A 17,795-nucleotide genomic window follows, 5' to 3' on the forward strand; every position below is an offset into this window, starting at 1 on the left:
TCTTGAAACTCATTGCACCATTACAGCCAAGGGGCGGCAGTGGCTCAGGGGTAGAGTGGCCGGGTAGTGTGAACTGGAAAACCGCAAGGTTCCCAGTGCGATCCCGGGCTGGGGCGCTCCCCTAGAGTTAGTGTCGAAGTGTCCTTGAGCAAGACGCTGAACCCCTAATTGCTCCCGATGAGCAGGTTGGTGCCTTGCATGGTTTCCTCCGCCATCGGTGTATGAATGTGTGTGTGAATGGGTTAATGGCACAATCAATGTAAAGCGCTTTGGATAAAAGCGCTATATAAACGCACCATTTACAGCCAGTATCTCCGTTTGGTGGTGGGTGGTGGGTGGGTGGGGGTCATTCCCAGCGTTTGAAAGGTCACATCCAAGTCTGATATATACCTTGAATCTGATAACTAATCACCTGCCATGCAGGATCCTTCCAAGCCCAACCTGCAGTATCTCTGCCTGCCTTTTTGTAAGGTTTGACAGATAACAAATGATCTGAGGTAAGCTCTCTTGTCTACCCCAGCCTGACAGAACATATGACCTGAAGATCGGCCAGCCCACGGTCTCCTACTTCCTCAAGCAAGCAGCAGGCATCGCGAAAGGTGCAGGAAGGACAGGTGAGTTGTGTTACTACGCCAATGTGTCTCACCAACAGTTCTTAGCCAGTTAATCCACAGGGCATAGCCTGTAACAAACGTGTGTCTCGCTCTCTCTGGCCTTCAGGAGACACAGGTTTGCTCTGATTGATGTTATATTCATGAACGGGCAAACGGAGTGGCAGGCAATTACAGACAGTACAGCAGTGCGCTAAGACAAGAGAGTTATGGATTTTCCGTCTTCGTGCTCCGAGTGATGCCCTCCCACACGTTGATGGTTGACTTTTTCTGCCTCCCTTCACAAAGATAGTTTTTTCCTTTTACTGAAAAGTAATGGTTTTGGACATACAAGGTTTCCACCCGACAGCAACGATATGCAATTACCCTCTGTGTCAGGAGGTAGACCAGACCGGTTCGATCCCTTTTGGCTTTGTATTGAAGTGTCCTTGAGCAATACGACACACAAGGTTTCCACCCAACAGCGACGATATCTACAGACTTGCGTGTGTGTGTGTGTGTGTGTGTGTTTGTGTGTGTGTGTGTGTGTGTGTGTAGGTCATGAGGTGGCTGGGATCGTGTCGGTGAGGTCGGTGTACGAGATCGCCCAAGTCAAATCTCTGGACGAGTGTTTCCAAAGTCGCAACGCATCCATGGAGTATGTCGTCAAGTGCATCATAGGCTCTGCACGCTCGCTGGGCATCAAAATCGTCAACGAGTAAGTCCCTCTCTCACTCTCCCCTCCCCCCTTTTCTGACCAGTGTCCTTCATTTAAAGTCTATTTAACGGAACAAAACAGTGACAGTACTTGGCATTGACTGAGGCTCTCGGCGATCCATTAAGCCACTTTACTTTATCACCACCTGGGGAGTGATTCAGTGGGTAATACGGTGTGTGTTGAACACCTTTTTAATCCAAGGTTCCAAAGTGCTTCACAGTAGGAATACAAAGACATTAAATTACAACAGCAAGCACAGCGCACACAAAAAAAGTAAAAAGAAAATGAAAAAATAAAAGATTAGCGACAGGCAGAAGAACTGTGGGATAACATAAAAGCTAGAGAACATTTATGATTAAAAATAAAACGGCATAAAACCAGCATCAGGATTTATAAATAGACTGACTTTCATAATCTGACGACATGGGGAAGACAACAAACACTTTAGCTTTACCTGTGTAATAAGCAAGAGGAGAAGTTCGAGGACCTAAGGGTTCTCTCAGTGTTGTTAAAGTGTAATAATTCAGAGATATAGCCTGGAGCCAGTGCTTTAAAATGAATTACAGTGCCTGTCAAAGGTGCAGCGGTTAACGCACAAATGACCTCCAGAACCCCACTCGCCTTTGAAGGGGGGTGTCCGTTTTTAAATCCGCCTGAAGACTTCTCTGTCTCTCTCTCAGCTTTCCCGGCTGTCTCTCTAAATAAAGAAAAATGTGTGTGTGGGTGAGGGTGCACTGTCCACTCTCCTTTTAAAACAGAATAATAATTCTAAACTTGACTGGAAGCCAATGAGGAGAGGCCAACATTGGAGCTAATATGAGACCTTCGTTTAGTCTTAATTAAAAGAGGATTTGGTGCATTTTGGACCAACTGGAGTCGAGTTAACAGCAGCTTGACTGAGGCAAAGTAAACCAGACACATGATGATAAGGGTTGTCACAATTCTCCAAGTCTCTGATTTTATTTTACTTTGGATTTTAAGGTCACGATTTTTATTTTATTTTTTATTTAAGCTTTTTAAACCACACTGTCGAAAAAGACAATTCTAATCCTGGTGTGGATTTTTGCAGGTAGGTGAGGAAACTCAAGCTGTAAAGTAGGAGTTCTGCCATCTAGTGGCTTTTATTTTAACTGCAGTGTGCACTCCACATCAAAAAGCAGGTACTATTCAGGCTCTTCCGTTTTTAAGGTCACAATTTGATCTGCCATTTTTGTGACACCTTTAATGATGATCTGTACAAACGGGAGCAAATGTTTATTTAACCCATTTAGACCTGAAGCCGATTCTAAAAACGCCTTCTAAATCCTGACCTAAATTTTCTGAAAAACTTCAAATATGTATTCAAAAATTACAACAAATGTATGTTGCTATATACTGTACATAGCAACAAGAACCTCAAAAGGGGGGTATAGTTACAAATAGGGGTTCCCGCCCACAATGCGTTAACCACTTTTCAACCTGGCGTCATTATAGGCTAACATCTCCAAAAAAAAAGTGGATATTTTTTGATATTTCTTGTATATTTAAGTATTCATCAAACTTAAGTGGTTAACCGCTTTTCTGGCTCTTTCTCTTTCATTCTCTCCATTTCCCTTTGCTCTCTCTGTCTCTTTCTCTGTCTGTCTGTCTGTCTGTCTGTCTGTCTGTCTGTCTCTGTCTTTCTCCATCTCTCTATCTCTTTTTTCAGCCTGTCAGCTGATGAATACAAAGTATTTCTGGAACAGAGAGAGGAGACACTTAAAGCTCAAGCAGCAGCAGCAGCGGCCGAAGCAGCAGAGGACAAGAAGAAATGAAGACAGACACACACACACACACACACACACACACACACACACACACACAATGTATTTATATTGCATTTATACACATGCCATATGCCTGTCATGTACTGTTTATTTGGTATGTTATTAAAAATCATTTTGTTCATGTAAGACTTTCAGAGTCCTGTGTGGTCCTCTACTGTATTGATGAGTTACGTCTGCTGGTCTGGAGTTGATGAAGGCTCATTCACACCAAATTATCTGGGTTTCACAATGCAAGGGTGATTTAAGGGATCCTTAACCCCATTCTTCTGGCAATAAACTAAGACAGCCTATTGAGCTTTTATTAACAGAATTTATGATTCAATGTACTACACATCCACTTATCATTTAACCAATCCATCTATGCCCCCCATAAAGATTTCTGCCTCAACATCTGTTCTGCTGTTACTGAATCGTGAGTTCTAGAAACTTCTTATTTCCCATGTGGGTTCCTAACTCCCTGGTCTGCACATATTCTGCAACTGATTAGCTTGGGATCTGAGGGAGTGTGTTTATTATTTATAAACGACTAGGGGCCATATGCACGAAGGCTATGCACGCATAAAAATGATGCTGTGCAACTGTCTGCCCAAAGATCGGTAGTTATGAAAAGGGAATTATGTGAGACGGCGTGCACAGTACTTTTCTGCATGCTATGCAGTAGGCTTAGGGTGAAAGGGAGGATTCGGTGACAAGAGGAAAGTAAAGATTATTGAGAAATAATTTCAAATGTGTATTTTGTGTATTAGTCTCAGCGTAACGGTTTGTGTGTTTGTTTGAGCCAAGAATCCATTAAGAATCAAGAGGAGATTATTTGTCACTCACGGGTACTGTACAAGCAGTGAAATGTTGGTGTGGCATGCAAGACTGTGCTAACAACAAATACATTACACAACAAGTTAATAATAGAGATAATACTGGATTGCAATGAAAAAAAAAAAAATATGATTAAAATGTCCAATAAGTGTTCAATTACCTCTTTTCCCAAGATAAGTTTGTCCCCTTTCCCCACTGGTGCCAAATATTATGAATTAACTGTGCATATTAATTTCTCAAAAAAGGAAACATGTGATGTGATACGGTAAAACCCACCAAATGTATAGCTGCATAAAAGATTGCAATGACCACCCCTTACCATGCTAGCCAGGCAAAGTGGCTGCTTTGGAGGACTCCGAGAAATACTACAAAGACGCATCTCTTGTCTATACCGATTACCATCATTCCCTTCGAATAGGTCTGTCTGTTGAACATCCAATATCTTTTATCTTTATTATGCTTGTTTGTTCGAGGATACCAGCCATGCGATGGTCAAGTCAGTGGGTGGGGTGTAAGAGATGTGACCACAGCAAAATGTCTGCCTGAGCTATGTTCAAGTCTGGGAATAATTTCAGGCCTCCCAGCAAGCCAAATTACATCATTGCGACATTGTGATGAAGTCTTTCAGTGACGTTTGGGCCAGCCCACTGGCTCTGTTCCGTGTCATGCTTAACAACGGCCCTTATAGTTGCTCTAAAATCACAGTAAACCACAGCCTCTTGGGGCTTGTTGCTTTAAGATAACATGGCGAGTTAGATTCTTGGTTGTGCACAATTTTCAGCTCTGGTAGAACTGGATTTGAATTCTTACATTTGGCTTTAGGCTCACCCTGGAGTGCTGCTTGATATTTTTTGGTGGAGTTTGGGAAAGCTGTCAGTTTTCCATAAAAAAACGTTTGTGCAATAGAATTAAATGCAGCCCCAGATACAGTATGTGTTAAAAAAAATCCATGTTTTTCAAGTTTCTCCTCTGATTTGTATGTTTGTGACAGACACAATTATTGATCACATTAATCAATAATGCTATTGAATTAGGAAAATATCCTGAAATAAACAATAGATTGACTCACTCTACTCATAGTTGTTTCTGCTATTTTCTTTCTCTTTTCCCTGTGAAATAAGGCATGGCTGTAAATACTTGAGGCTTGTTCTTTCTTCATCGTCTGTAGAGAATTACAGAATGGTATCGATTTCCGGACGAGCATCTGCATAGACGGTTTGGCTGCAGGCTGGAGAAATGAGTGTGTTGTTACAGTGTTGCTGCCAGATGATTTGGCAGCACCCACCCACCAATTTGAAATATTTTGTAAACATTTTAGCAACACAAATCTTGTATTGAGGTCCCTGGCACAAAATGTTTTCAGATGGGGGTCCGAGAAAATCAGAGAGACCAGTACATATCATTTGACCGAAGATATGACACCAATAAACAAGAAAAAAAGGACTTAAGAAAATGAATACATAAATTTAAAAAAATCCACCTAAAATCTATATCAATAACTGTGATTAATAATCGTGATTACAGTATTAAGCAAAGTGGATGGATGATCATTTGAGCCATAATCATGCAGCCCTACACAGATACATTTTACTTTAACTTGAACAATGCCTAGTACACTTGACTTTGTATTTATCATGTAGATTGATGTCTCTCCCTTGTGTAGCCTGTCTGTATTTTAATATATTTTTATGAAAACAAATTATATTAAAAAGTAGATTTTGATTGTTAATTAAAGTGAGCAATCTTTCATTACTTTCTACAACTAATCTAGCTGGTCTACACTCGCTTTTCTGGGCCTGTGACTCATGCCAGTCATGAGAATTGTTAAAAAATGTACTCAAATCGTATAGGCTACTGTATAGGGTTATCTTCATTTTTGTGTTTTAGTCTGTAATAACATGGAAGCAGTTGACCACCTCATGTCTGCCTAATATAAAAAAAAATATTACTTCATACTTTATTAAGACATAGTCATAGAGACAATTATAATTAAGGATACTGACTGTAACTTTCTTCTACCCCGGATTTGAACCCGTTTTCCTGCACAAGTGCTTTTTACCATTGAGCTAATAGAGCCTGCCTGCTTGCTCAGGGGATAAATTCAATCTCGACCATCAGGTCAGAATTTGTGTCTAGGTGAGACATGACCTTTGACACAATCTAAATGTCTCAATAGAAGAGCAGGGCGACAAAATACAACCACACCAATTGTATAAGTTATATTATATTAACATACTCTACCATATTGGATAAAAATGTTATTCATTAAACAAAAGTTACATAGTGAGGCTTTAAGACATAGTCATAGAGACAATTATACTTAAGGATACTGACTTCATTGAATAATTAAACTTAATGCCATGGAGACAATTATAGTTAAGGATACTTACTTACAGGATTCATGTAGTTAAGTGGGAGGCCAACGTGACACTTTTGTCTTGAAGACAAATGAGAAAACGTGGAAAACTTTTACAGATCTTATTTTGAAAGCGTGTTGACCTTTTCTGTCTTGGTGTGGTACGATAATGTGACATCATGATGAGAGGATTTTAAAGAGGGCTGTGCTCCCTCCATCCAAAATCATAGGCTGTGAACTTCCCTCTGTTGCTTCCCTTCACACCACTAGAATAGAAATTATGATTCTTCTTCAAATTGCTCCCTTTGGACATAAGGTTGCAGAGCAGCCAGTGCAGAATTACACAACAGTGTCTATAGCCCCTGTGTGTTCGCACATGAATTCACTGAGAGTGTAGTTAGATTAAAACTCTAGGCGATCTTAACTGGAAGATGCACTTTATGGGGCTGGCTTTATTATGTATTTTATTTAATTTCCATTTAAGTGTATTGATGTATTTGGGAGAGGAAAGTGGAGAGAGAGAACAGGGCATAGAGGAGGGAATATCAGATGTTCCTGTCTCTGAGACCAACCTAGGATTGCTGTTAAGTGTTGTTATACTTATTAAGTGGTGTTATTGGAAGAAACTGTTTAACCCTATGCTCTTGTCTATAAGCCTTCTAAATCTAATAGGGGCGTTATTCAAGAATTCACAGACTTCTTGTCTTTTATTGTGACTAATTCTAATAATCTCTTGATTATTGGTGATATTTTTCATATTTGTTATCCATCAAAGCCTTAGGTCAGAGGTTGGAGCTACGTCCAACCGGGGAAACTCCCCCCTGTCAGGCAATAAGAAGGCTTGTTAGCTCTCATGCATTGAAGGAGGCATGAGCTCTGCGCTGGGCTCTCCCTAGGCTGGCAGAGGGAGTGTAGCGCCCAGGATTACTTAGAACATTGGCACTGATTGGAAACTCATTGGAAACAAGTCCGCAAGGACTTTTATGAACGGACCTGTTAGACAAAGTATTTTAAATGTAACTGTGCTGTTTTACATTTTTTGCCTAATAAAATATTCAATCAAAAAAAAAACTGGGTGGAAAAAATGGGGTTGCAAAAGCTTGGGATAATTAAAAAAAACTCTCACTGCCAGGTTAGGGGAGACCCTAACCTGCACTATTGAGGTCTTGTCACAGAGGAATTGGTCACTCTGAATAGAGCGTGCAGACATCCTAAATTCTGTTGCCCTGCTTAAAATCAGGAGCCATAAAGTTAGAGCTCAGCCCTAGCTTAATAATGTTACCCGTGCACTTACCCGTTTGCAGGTTTTCAGGAAATCGGAGCATAAAATCGAAAAAAGACAAGCCCGCAAGTGTGAATTTCTGACCGACTGCTTGGCCAAATATCAGCATTTTTCCATTTCAGTCAGTATTTTCAAAAAAATCACTTTAGCACAATCAATACAGTAGTAGTTAACCCTGTTGACACTGCCTGTCCTGACACAACTCCTGACATCTGTGAAGCATTTGTGGAGTAGCAAAGTACATTTACTGTACTGTACTTAAGTACAATTTTGAGGCACTTTAATTACTTCACTTGACTATGTCAATTTTTCAATACTATACTTCGACTCCACTACATCTCAGAGGGAATTATTGTACTTTTCATTCTACTACAATTATTAGATAACTTTAGTTATAATATATTTACTTTGTATCTTTACATTATGATAAAAAAAACAGACTCGAAAATAGCCAATCTACAAGCCCTCGATGCATCACAATGCGACACGTTGTGACCTTGTAGATCTGCTATTTTTGAAACTTTTGAAAAAACTACTGAAATGGGACATAATGCATAATAAGTAGCTTTACTTTTGGATGTTTTGATTCCAATACTTGTATACTTTTACTCAAGTAACATTTTGAATACATGACTTTTTCTTGTAACAGAGTATTTCTACATTGTGGCATTGCTACTTTTACTACTTAACTTTAGTAACCTTGTTGTTTATGCCCTGATTTTGTTATTTTTGTGCCTTTTGATTTAAACCCTGTACCACTTTATGATTTCCAAAAATGTAAAGTGCGTTATAAATAAAATGTATTATTATTATTATTAATGCGTAGAGAGGCTGCCTGGGAAACAGAAGATCCCTGGTTTGATTCCGGCCCAGGTGTCCATGAGCAAGACACTTAACTTAACCCCCCCAAGCGCTCATCAGAACCATCTGAGCAGCAATCAGCTGCGTGAAGATGAAAACTGAAGTACTTCTTCCACCACTGCTGTGAAGACGTTTTGAATTTCATTACTGGTAAGATTGATAGTATAAGATCTGACATCTCACTTCCTACCCATGATCTGAGTTATCCATATTTCCTGTTCTTCTTAACAAGATTGAACCGGTCTTTCTCTCTCTCATCTGAATGGGCTAGTCTTACATATGAACCCTACTATACCTACCCACCCCATGTTGCCTCATGGCTTTTTGTGTTGGACACTGTTGGGCCTCGTATTTTGTCCATAATAAATAGCTGACTGATCAATGGCTCTACCCCATCTGTGGTTCACCTTCATATTTAGAAGAAAAAGTCCTTTTGCACACCTACTGAGTGGACAGGTGCGTCTGAGTAATGAACTTGAAGAGCAGAAAAAAGGGAGTCCAGCACACTGTCTTCACGTACATAAATTGATTATGATCAAGGTCCGAGAACCAAAGGTTCTGGAGAAACAAATTTTCCCCCTCAGCTTCCTTTTCCTTGTCTTTTGAACGTAAATAACATTCTGGAGACGTTTCAGTTCTGCTTTAAGTGTCAAATGATTCAGGGAATTGTGCCATTTTAATGCCGGTGCACTCTGACACAGACTGTCTCAAGTGTGGGCTTGGCATTCACAGGTTACTGCTTTACAGCGTTTTGCTTCCAAGCTAAAAGATCGAACTTTTTCTGTTAAGATTGGTGTTACGTTCTAATCGGAACGTCACTTTATTAAGGGCCTATGTCTCAGCAAATTCATTAGAATTTCGACCGGTTGTTTGATTTGGCATTTCAAAAGCAGGTTGGGTGAGCAGCCTGTGGTAGGTGCTCACACTCACATTAAGCAAAATACCTGTATTTTATGATGCCAGGTTCAATCAAGATAGTGTCTACAACCTAGAGGAACAATACACCAAGGTGCTGTTTAGCCAAGATAATACCAAATGCACAGGCCAGGGTATGGTCCTTAAGGCATAAAGGTGCATAGACATAGTAGTCGAATCAGAAGACCTAGAAGCCTAATAGACGATGAATGTTTTTTAATAACGATATTAAAACCTAAGGTTCTGATCTGACTCTCACAATCGGGAACAGTACCCTGTCATGTGTGGAGTAGCTATCCCGACATAAGGTTCTATATTCTGTATTTCATTATATATTATGCTTCCCTGTGGTCTCTTTTATGTACATAAAACGCAAGCTAAATGGGAGACTGAGGTAATTTGTTCCCTCTGACTCCATCAGAGGTATAGCTAAAGATCTGGGACGTCTCTCCTCAAATGTACATAGAAAAACATTTACAGTATGTTTGATTTGGCCCTAAACATTTAATAAACAAACTTTCTTGTGGATGGTAACTTCTTCCTAAATTAAACCCTTTCCTCTCATTTAAGGATCTTGAGATAGTTTTGCATGCCTTAATTTCTTCCTGTAGGCCTATTGATTATTACAATTCCTTTTACATGTCAGTCAGTCAGCCATATCTCTGCAGTTAGTCCAAAAATGTGGGTATAGGCTTCTGCCCTCTTACAGTCTATGCTATTGGCTGGCACTAGAAAGAGGGACCATATTTTCCAATAACACTGACAGTCTGTCATGTTTAGCCTGTTGACTCATTTTACAAAGCTTGCTGTAGTTTGTATGATTTTCAAGGAATCCTTTGTAATCCATTCCTTCAGTATGGTATGAAAACATATTTTTGCAGTATATTGTGCTTAGTTTCAACCTTAAAAAATGATTTTTGTTGCAGTTCTTCTGTAGTCCACAAGATAGTAGCAGTGGGCTGTGTAGCATTGTTAAGCTTTGCTCAGATTCACTGCAGCAGGCAGGATTTGGAACAAAATGTTCACATGTTGGAATAAACTGCTTGTTGTACATCTTTGTTTATTTTACATATTTTACATGATGAATTTGATGTTTGGAAGAAAGGCTGTCAGGACATCTAGACATAAGCATGAGCTCACAACGTGTGGTTGCACTGCAACACATTGTGAGCTTGTAGATCGGCTATTTTCAGCTCGAGACACCGTTTTAAAATAGAGCATAAATTTGTCTTAAGGTATTAAAACAGACCTAAAGGTGTTTTTCACTTAAATGTTCCCTATAGGGTGTACAGTATGCCACCCGATGTCTGTTTTCCTCTGTGATTTCTGATCAGGATCATCTTTCCATCCTGTAATGACAAGGCATCATCATTTGTCTCACATCCCTATTTTACTGTACCTCCAATTTTAGCCCCTTCTCGCCCCCTCTCTCCCTCCCTCTGCTCAGCTCTCTTTCTCAATGGGAGGCTGAGAATAGAAGGCACTTGAATCAGAGCTGTGGTGCGGGGATGCCTATATATGGAGTCTACAGCATCACAGGTACCCTGGCAGTGTGGGATGCTGTGATTTGTAAAAGGGGGTGTGGTGGTGGGAGTGGCTAGGGTTTACGCGTGTGCGTGCGTATGTGTGAGCACATCATCTAAAGTAGGATGGCAGCCAGCCATTTTTTTCCTATCTTCTTTCTTTTTTTGTGCGCGTGCGCACGAGAGCCTCGCTGCCGAGTGCTTGTGCGTCAGTGTGACTCAGATTGCGTCTCGTTCTGTCTCGTCATGCGTGTGCGTCAGTGCTGTTGCTGAGCGGACCTCACTCCGGGGGAAGAAATAGAGGAGAGAGTGTGAGAGAGGGAGGGAAGGAGAGCGAGGCAGGGATGATGATGATGAGATGAGGAGGAGGATGATAATTGGGGGGAGCTTACTGTGACGACACAGACCACATCAGCTTCTTTAAGTGCACTTTAATACAAATGCATTTGTTTGACAATCAAATACACTTATTAGCAACACAATTGAACACTGATCCACAATGTCCATTCTTCAATAAAGATATATATATATATTCCATCTTGGGCAATAAAAATCTCTTGTCTTTTATACAGACCAATAGCTATGCTATAGTTCATACAAATGTACAAATGTGTACAATCTTTCTCAAAAGAACATACTGTATGCCGTATCCACAGAAATAATGCGTATGCATTTAACATCTGCTTTGTTTTTCAAACATCACACATACAATATAATACTTTTACACGTATATTAAATTAGCCTTTAATAGCTAGAACGTAGGAATCAATCCTTTACTTGACCGTAGACAACTCTACGTGAGCATGTCGACACATGGGAATAGTACCATTCTCTACCCGTGTCGCTTGGTAACTAAATAGAAATAGCACCCCATCCCTATTTTTCATTTTTTAAAACAAAACCTTCATCATAGTCTCTAACCCCTCTCAAAAAAGAAGAATCACTCATTCAGAGTCAGTTTGTGCCAAACTACACCGCAAGCCCCAGCGGAGCTCACGATGTGTACCGTCCATTTGTAATGGACATGGATAAAAAGTTCTTTTTTGCAGGTCATGGCCGTGTCAAAGCACACAGGAGCCGCTATAAGCTGCCAGCATTGCAAATATTGATGCTGCAAGAATATCCAGCCAACTGCCCTCAAGCCAAGGCTGACCTGCAGAGCCCACATTCAGAGTCTATAATGTACAGTACGATGTAGCGGTGGGTTGGCGCCATGGTCAGAGTCCCAGCATTCTTCCAGACGATCTCTACAAAGAGGGTTCCATCAGGCAAAAGCCATGGACACCTTTGCTTTGACATTCTTGAGACCTTCTGGTGCCAGAAGCTCTTCGCGTGGTTTCTTTTGTAAGTTTGTTTTCGTATGCAGTTGCACATCACATTGATACACAGGTTTCAGATAGAGAGAGATACTTATGGAATGTCACAGGTTCTGCAGCCGCAAGCTCAAAGCTCAAAGCGTCTCTGGTTTTTAAGCTTAGCTGGGATAATTAAGGAGTTCAGTGTGGCTTGTATGGCTGAGTGCTGGCTCCGATAACCGGATAGAATCATTTCTTAAATAGAAATATGCTTCTGATTAATGATGCCATTAAGACCACTGATAGCTGTCATCGCAAGTGTTTAGAGAGCTTGTAAACATAGTTATCCAGCGCATTTGAGTGTTTGGGTTTGCGTTGCTGCAAGACATCAGGCAGAAGTGCTATAATTAGCACTATTTTCTTTTTTGTTCACAACAGGTTTTTCTTTTTTCACTACGAGTGAATACAAATGCGCGTCTGGAGATTAAACAGCGCGTACAAGTTCAGAGATACTGCTCTGTTTGGTCATAATGTGAAGCTCATATTACAGAGAAGCTGGACACCGCATGGACTCAAAACCAGTTAAGATTTAAACTTTGTGAATGACCCTTTTGACAAGTGTTGCTAAAATAAATTACAGATTTTCAATTGAAAAGTGTTGAGCAATAGCTTTTTGAAAAAGGGTCATTTGACAAAGCATCCATTTGCTTTTAAAGGGTCCACGTGGATGCACCATTGTTAATGTTGCACCAGTCTTGCAGTAGAAATAGTACACAGATTAATGAATGAACAAAAATAGAATTCCAATCTTTGTTCTCAGTAGACATGTAGGAGTTTTAAGTCCTTAAGTTGTATATACATTATGTATATTTATACACTTAATAATTTTTTACTTTTCAGTAAACAGGGCTCCACAAAATATGACAATATGCCATACTTAATGAAGTAAGTCACAGACTTATTTTAGAACGGAGGAACACTTCCACTCCCATCTGAAACACAAGAAGGAAAAGGAGAAAGAGAGGTTAGAATTTTATGTTCAGACTTCCACCACTTGGCTTTATATCCAGGAACAGTTTATGCATAGAGGAAAAACTGATCGCTCTCTCACCTTTGTGGAAGTACTGCGGCGATGAATGACACTGGAGTTGATACAACTCAGGTTGTTGCCCTAAACCAGGGGCGATCGAGGCACCTGCCCCAAACATGGGTTCCAGAGCCGCCAGCTCCTCCAGGAGGGACTGGGTGCAAGTCACGGCGGACGAGGGTGAGGCTCCAGACGTGGAGATGGCGGGGGCAGGGGAGGCCATGAGGATGAGGGGAGGAGAAGCCGGGACAGAGGAGCAGGAGGACATAGGAGATGATGCCACCTCGACCTCCATAGCTTCCTCTGCTTCGCCCTCCCCCTCTGCCTCTGTGGCCTCAGTCGTCCCGCTCCCTGCCATGGAGCTATGTTGCGTCGATTGGACGCTACAGATGTGGCCCACTCCCTCAAAGTGGGAGGGTTGGTGCCAGCAGACGGGGGTCTGGGGAGAGGCTGGGCTGGAGGGGGAAGGTGAAGGAGAAGGGGAGGAGAGGAGTGGAGACTGGGGATTTGCAGAAAAGTCCTGGAAGAGATTGTCCAAGACACTCTCTTCAAACAGAGAGTCATCATCATCGAGGAACATTGGAGTGTCCAAACCTCGCCACACTTTGACGGGATAAAACTCCCCAAGCATGTGGACTGAATCAACATCGGCTCCATCCAGGGAGAGGGATGGAGAGCAAGGGGAAGGGCACATGGAGGGAGGAGAGAATTTGGATAAGAGAGGGTCCAGGTAGACTCCCTCTGCCAGAGTGCTGATATGCTGAGCTAACAGGGAGATCTCTGCCCTTTCCTTCTCCCTCTCTCTCTCCAGAGAGAAGAAGGAGAGGCAGGGCTGTTTGCCAGGGGAGGCCTCGGGGGTCAGGAGGCCCTCGGGTGGACATTGGAGAGGTCCCAGGGGGACGTCTACGTACAGTGGGCCTCGAACTTCGGGCAGGTTCATGACCGTGCAGTCACTGTCCCCAGGGCTGTCGGGGGTCGGAGGCAGTTTCTCGTAGAGACCGCCGGTGCAGGGCTCAATGGAGAACAGCATGTCTGTGGTTGGGATAGGGAGTGCCAGGGGCAAATTGGTGGACAGGGTGGATGATGGAGCAGGGCTGGAGGTGGTTGTTGGTGGGGCAGAGGGAGAGCCTGAGGGAGCGATGGAGGTGGTGCCAGTGGCAGTTGTGGATGAGGGTGGGGGTGTGGTCGTGCCTGTGGGGTCAAAACTAAAGAGGGGTTCACCAAACAGGAATCCCTCCCCGCCGAACTGTGGCGTGTATGGAGGCGTGCACACTAGCTCTTTGGTCTGCAGAGCCTGTGAGGTGGGCACCAGTGGTAGGGGCAAGGGGAAAGCAGGCAGTGGGGGCTCAAGTTGGAAGGACGGGGGCAGCAGAATGTTCTGGGTTAGGAAGTCTAAGTCTGCCACTGTTGCGACAGTAACCGGGGTCGGAGAGGAGGCGATCGAGGGGCTTTGTTCTGGACCAGTGGACTGCACCTGCTGAAAGAAGGTCTCCTCCTCCAGAGAAGAGATACTGGAACGAGGGTCGCCTTCCAGCTGCATGGCCTCAACAGAAGCTCCTCCTGGTTCCTCAGAAGAGCCCACACTGCAGCCGGCAGTGCTGAAGTCAAATGACTGGGCAGACAGGCCACTGCTGCCTGGGGTGAAGACCTGATCTGGGCTGGACAGGGGGGACTGGAGACTAAGGCTTTCCTGCTGAGAGGTACCAGTAGTCAGAACCAGCGTCAGCTGGGTCTGCTCTGTGCTAAGTTGCTGACGAACTGCCCAGGCCTCGGAATCACTAAGGAGGAAATTAACAAAAAAGCGATGGTTAGACTTCTCTATTCACTGTTCATCATTTCATATCTGAGCTGGGAATCAATGGGTGTGGTAACTAAGGCAATACAATACCTGATCATGTAGTTGTTGCTGCTGATGGGGACATCTCCAGTCTCCAGTTGTAGCACCATGTAGAGCCAAACCCAGGACCGGTCCTCGGCCTGCAGTCGCACCACCATCTCTGCTCTGCCGTCCCCTCCCTCTCTCACTGCGAGGAGAGCAAACAACAACATTAGCCTGTGAGTCCTACTACTATTAATCATCATCATCATGTGATTATGCCAGTGGGTGCAGTGCATGTGTAACTGTGTGGGTGTGTGGCATCGTAACATGCTTTGTACTGGTAGGTTGCATAGAAAGGACTCTTTGCTTACAGAGGCTGCGATGCTGAGCGGAGGCATGTGACAGATCCTGTGGGTGGAGCAGGCTGTACCACGATCGGGAGCGAAGAACTGCCACATCAAAGCCCAGATAGGCACTCACGCTGCAGGGGAGAGTGGGAGAAGACATGTTAGGATAATGTGGTTTTTACTATTTTAGTTGTCACTTTACGAAAAGAATAATGTGTATGGAAAAAAGTGAACCACAGGTGTGTGTGTGTGTGTGGGTTTGTGTGTGTGTGTGTGTGTGTGTGTGTGTGTGTGTGTGTGTGTGTGTGTGTGTGTGTGTGTGTGCGTGTGCGTGTGCGTGTGCATGTGTGTGTGTGTAAACTCACTTTTCCTGTGCGTTGTGAAGCCTCATGTCTCTGCCATGCTGCGAGTGGAAACAAGCCAGGAAGAAGTTCCTCTCAGCAGAGGGGGAGGAGGTGGGGATGGACTCCTCTTCTTCTCCTACCAGGGAGGTGCGGGAGGGACTGGTCTCCAGAGGGGTACAGAAACATACCCAAACAGGGTTGGAGGTCCAGTAGGAGCCAGCGGTAGAGGCGGGGGGAGAGATGCAGCGAGCACGGATCAGAACCAGCTTGTCCCCGGCACTCTGCCGACGCACAGACTTTGAGGTATTGAAGCGACAGCGAAACAGGCGGTCTGCACAGAGAAGAAGAAGGATGGTTGGTGAAAATAGAGTACCAAACTGCACTTTCTTTGACTGAATGCAGCTGTTTAGGGCATTTTAAACGGTAACGCTGAAGGGTACCGTTTCTGTTCAGTTCTTACCTGTCTCAGGTGATGTAGTGCTTGACAGGTTGGTCCTCATGGTGAAGTGATCTGAGGAGTCAATGATGTCATACACACTGTCCCCCTGGGCAACCAGATCAACCTAGAAAGAAATAACATGCATGTTATTTATGAAATGCTAAAAAATGTAGGAATACAAAAAGGGAGTTTATTGATTTGTAATGGTCTACATGGGACATTGACTGACCATGGAGTGGCCAAGATGCTCGGAGACACTGTCTGACAAGTAGAGAAGCTTCCCTTCCCCCGTCAACAGCATTAGGAACCCAGGCAGCGCCTGCACCAACTCTGATAGCTCATGGAATGAGAGAAAGCCAGCGGTATCCTGGGCACTCCCCGCTTCTAAAGTGAATAGAAAAAGAGGAGAAAAAATTAGAGGCTATCACTTTTGTTTAAATGTAAAAAGAAAAAGGAAAAAGGGGGGGGGGGGGAATCATCCAAGTACGCCATAAACGCGACATTCCTGCCCCCATTCTTCCCCGCAATACAGCCATCAGCGTCCGTCGTGGATTCAGCACCGCGGACAGCGACGCGTGAAACGGTACAGTAGGTCGCTGTCCGTGGTGCTGAAACGCCCCGAGAGCCGCGTTTCAGCACCGTGGACAGCGACACCTTGTAATATTTCCAGCCTCTGTCATTATTTATCATTAGTAATAATCAGGGGTCATCGCCATGCCGGCTTGTGGTGGACATTTTTGTCAATGTATTTATTTTTTGGCCATAGACACAAATATTAACTAGCCCTGAATGTATACTAGTACTGTGGTCCTCAAAGTGGGTCGAGGGGGTCATACATAGTAAATCAGTGTCATACATATTCTGAAGAAAACCTGGACACTGACATTCAATAATTGGGTCTTATGATCAAAATAAGAACATTATAATGTTATGTTAAAACAAAATCTAAAATGTGCCATGAACAAGTACAAGTCTTGCCACGGACACATGTACGGACATATTGATGACCCCTGGTGATAATCGACCGTACTGAATGTGTTTTTTAAGCGATGCCATTCAACCATAAGAAGTTGCACGCGATGACACTTGTTGATTCCACCCACGAGCCAGCTAAACAAACTGTGTGGGGAAAAATGGCTGCCTAGTATGAAGGAATTTGTATTCTAGCACAGTTAACATGAACAAATGAATCAACAGGTATAGTTCTCAAGAATGTCCCTCTTACCTTGGGAGAAGAAGACAGATTTCCTGGTGTACATGCAGGCGAGGGACATGATGTGCAGGTAGGAGAGCCGTGCTTTATCTGCGTCAGAGATGGGCAGCAGGTCCTTCAGGAACCGGATCTCAGCGTTGATTTGGTCCCTCCGAGCCTTAGACGCTCCTTTAGTTGAGCGATACATTGCAGCGTGCTACCGAATAACTCCTCTAAATGTTACTTAACAGAGCTCTAGTTGAGCTTTAGTTGAAGTCTTGTGGGATCTCCTGTCTCCAAGATATGCCACAGAGACAGTGAATGAGCCTCAGAAGCTGTGCTGCTGCTATTGGACTTTCATCTCTCTCTCTCTCTCTCTCTCTCTCTCTCTCTCTCTCTCTCTCTCTCT

The 17,795-nt window shown here is 43.2% G+C and overlaps 2 protein-coding genes across 2 annotated transcripts in view; one reads left to right on the forward strand and one right to left on the reverse strand.

Annotated features, from left to right (window-relative positions):
• mrpl11 (mitochondrial ribosomal protein L11) overlaps positions 1 to 3,239 on the forward strand; it is a 48,386-nt gene extending 45,147 nt beyond the window's left edge. Inside the window, exons 4-6 of the mRNA XM_080415356.1 lie at positions 521 to 614; positions 1,149 to 1,308; positions 2,996 to 3,239. Coding sequence (XP_080271482.1) covers positions 521 to 614; positions 1,149 to 1,308; positions 2,996 to 3,101 — 360 coding nt within the window. The 3' untranslated portion in view covers positions 3,102 to 3,239. The remainder of the gene's footprint in view (positions 1 to 520; positions 615 to 1,148; positions 1,309 to 2,995) is intronic.
• A 9,882-nt stretch (positions 3,240 to 13,121) lies between these two features.
• npas4a (neuronal PAS domain protein 4a) lies at positions 13,122 to 17,594 on the reverse strand (the record flags this gene model as incomplete). The annotated part of the gene is made up of 8 exons (XM_080415349.1): positions 13,122 to 13,150; positions 13,270 to 15,023; positions 15,134 to 15,269; positions 15,436 to 15,545; positions 15,777 to 16,086; positions 16,216 to 16,318; positions 16,424 to 16,578; positions 17,420 to 17,594. The coding sequence occupies 8 exons, from the start codon at positions 17,592 to 17,594 to the stop codon at positions 13,122 to 13,124; spliced, it is 2,772 nt and encodes a 923-aa protein (XP_080271475.1).
• Between the last annotated feature and the right edge of the window lie 201 nt (positions 17,595 to 17,795).

The sequence above is a fragment of the Gymnoscopelus braueri genome (assembly GCF_963280865.1).
Source record: "Gymnoscopelus braueri genome assembly, chromosome: 20".
Taxonomy (NCBI): domain Eukaryota; kingdom Metazoa; phylum Chordata; class Actinopteri; order Myctophiformes; family Myctophidae; genus Gymnoscopelus; species Gymnoscopelus braueri.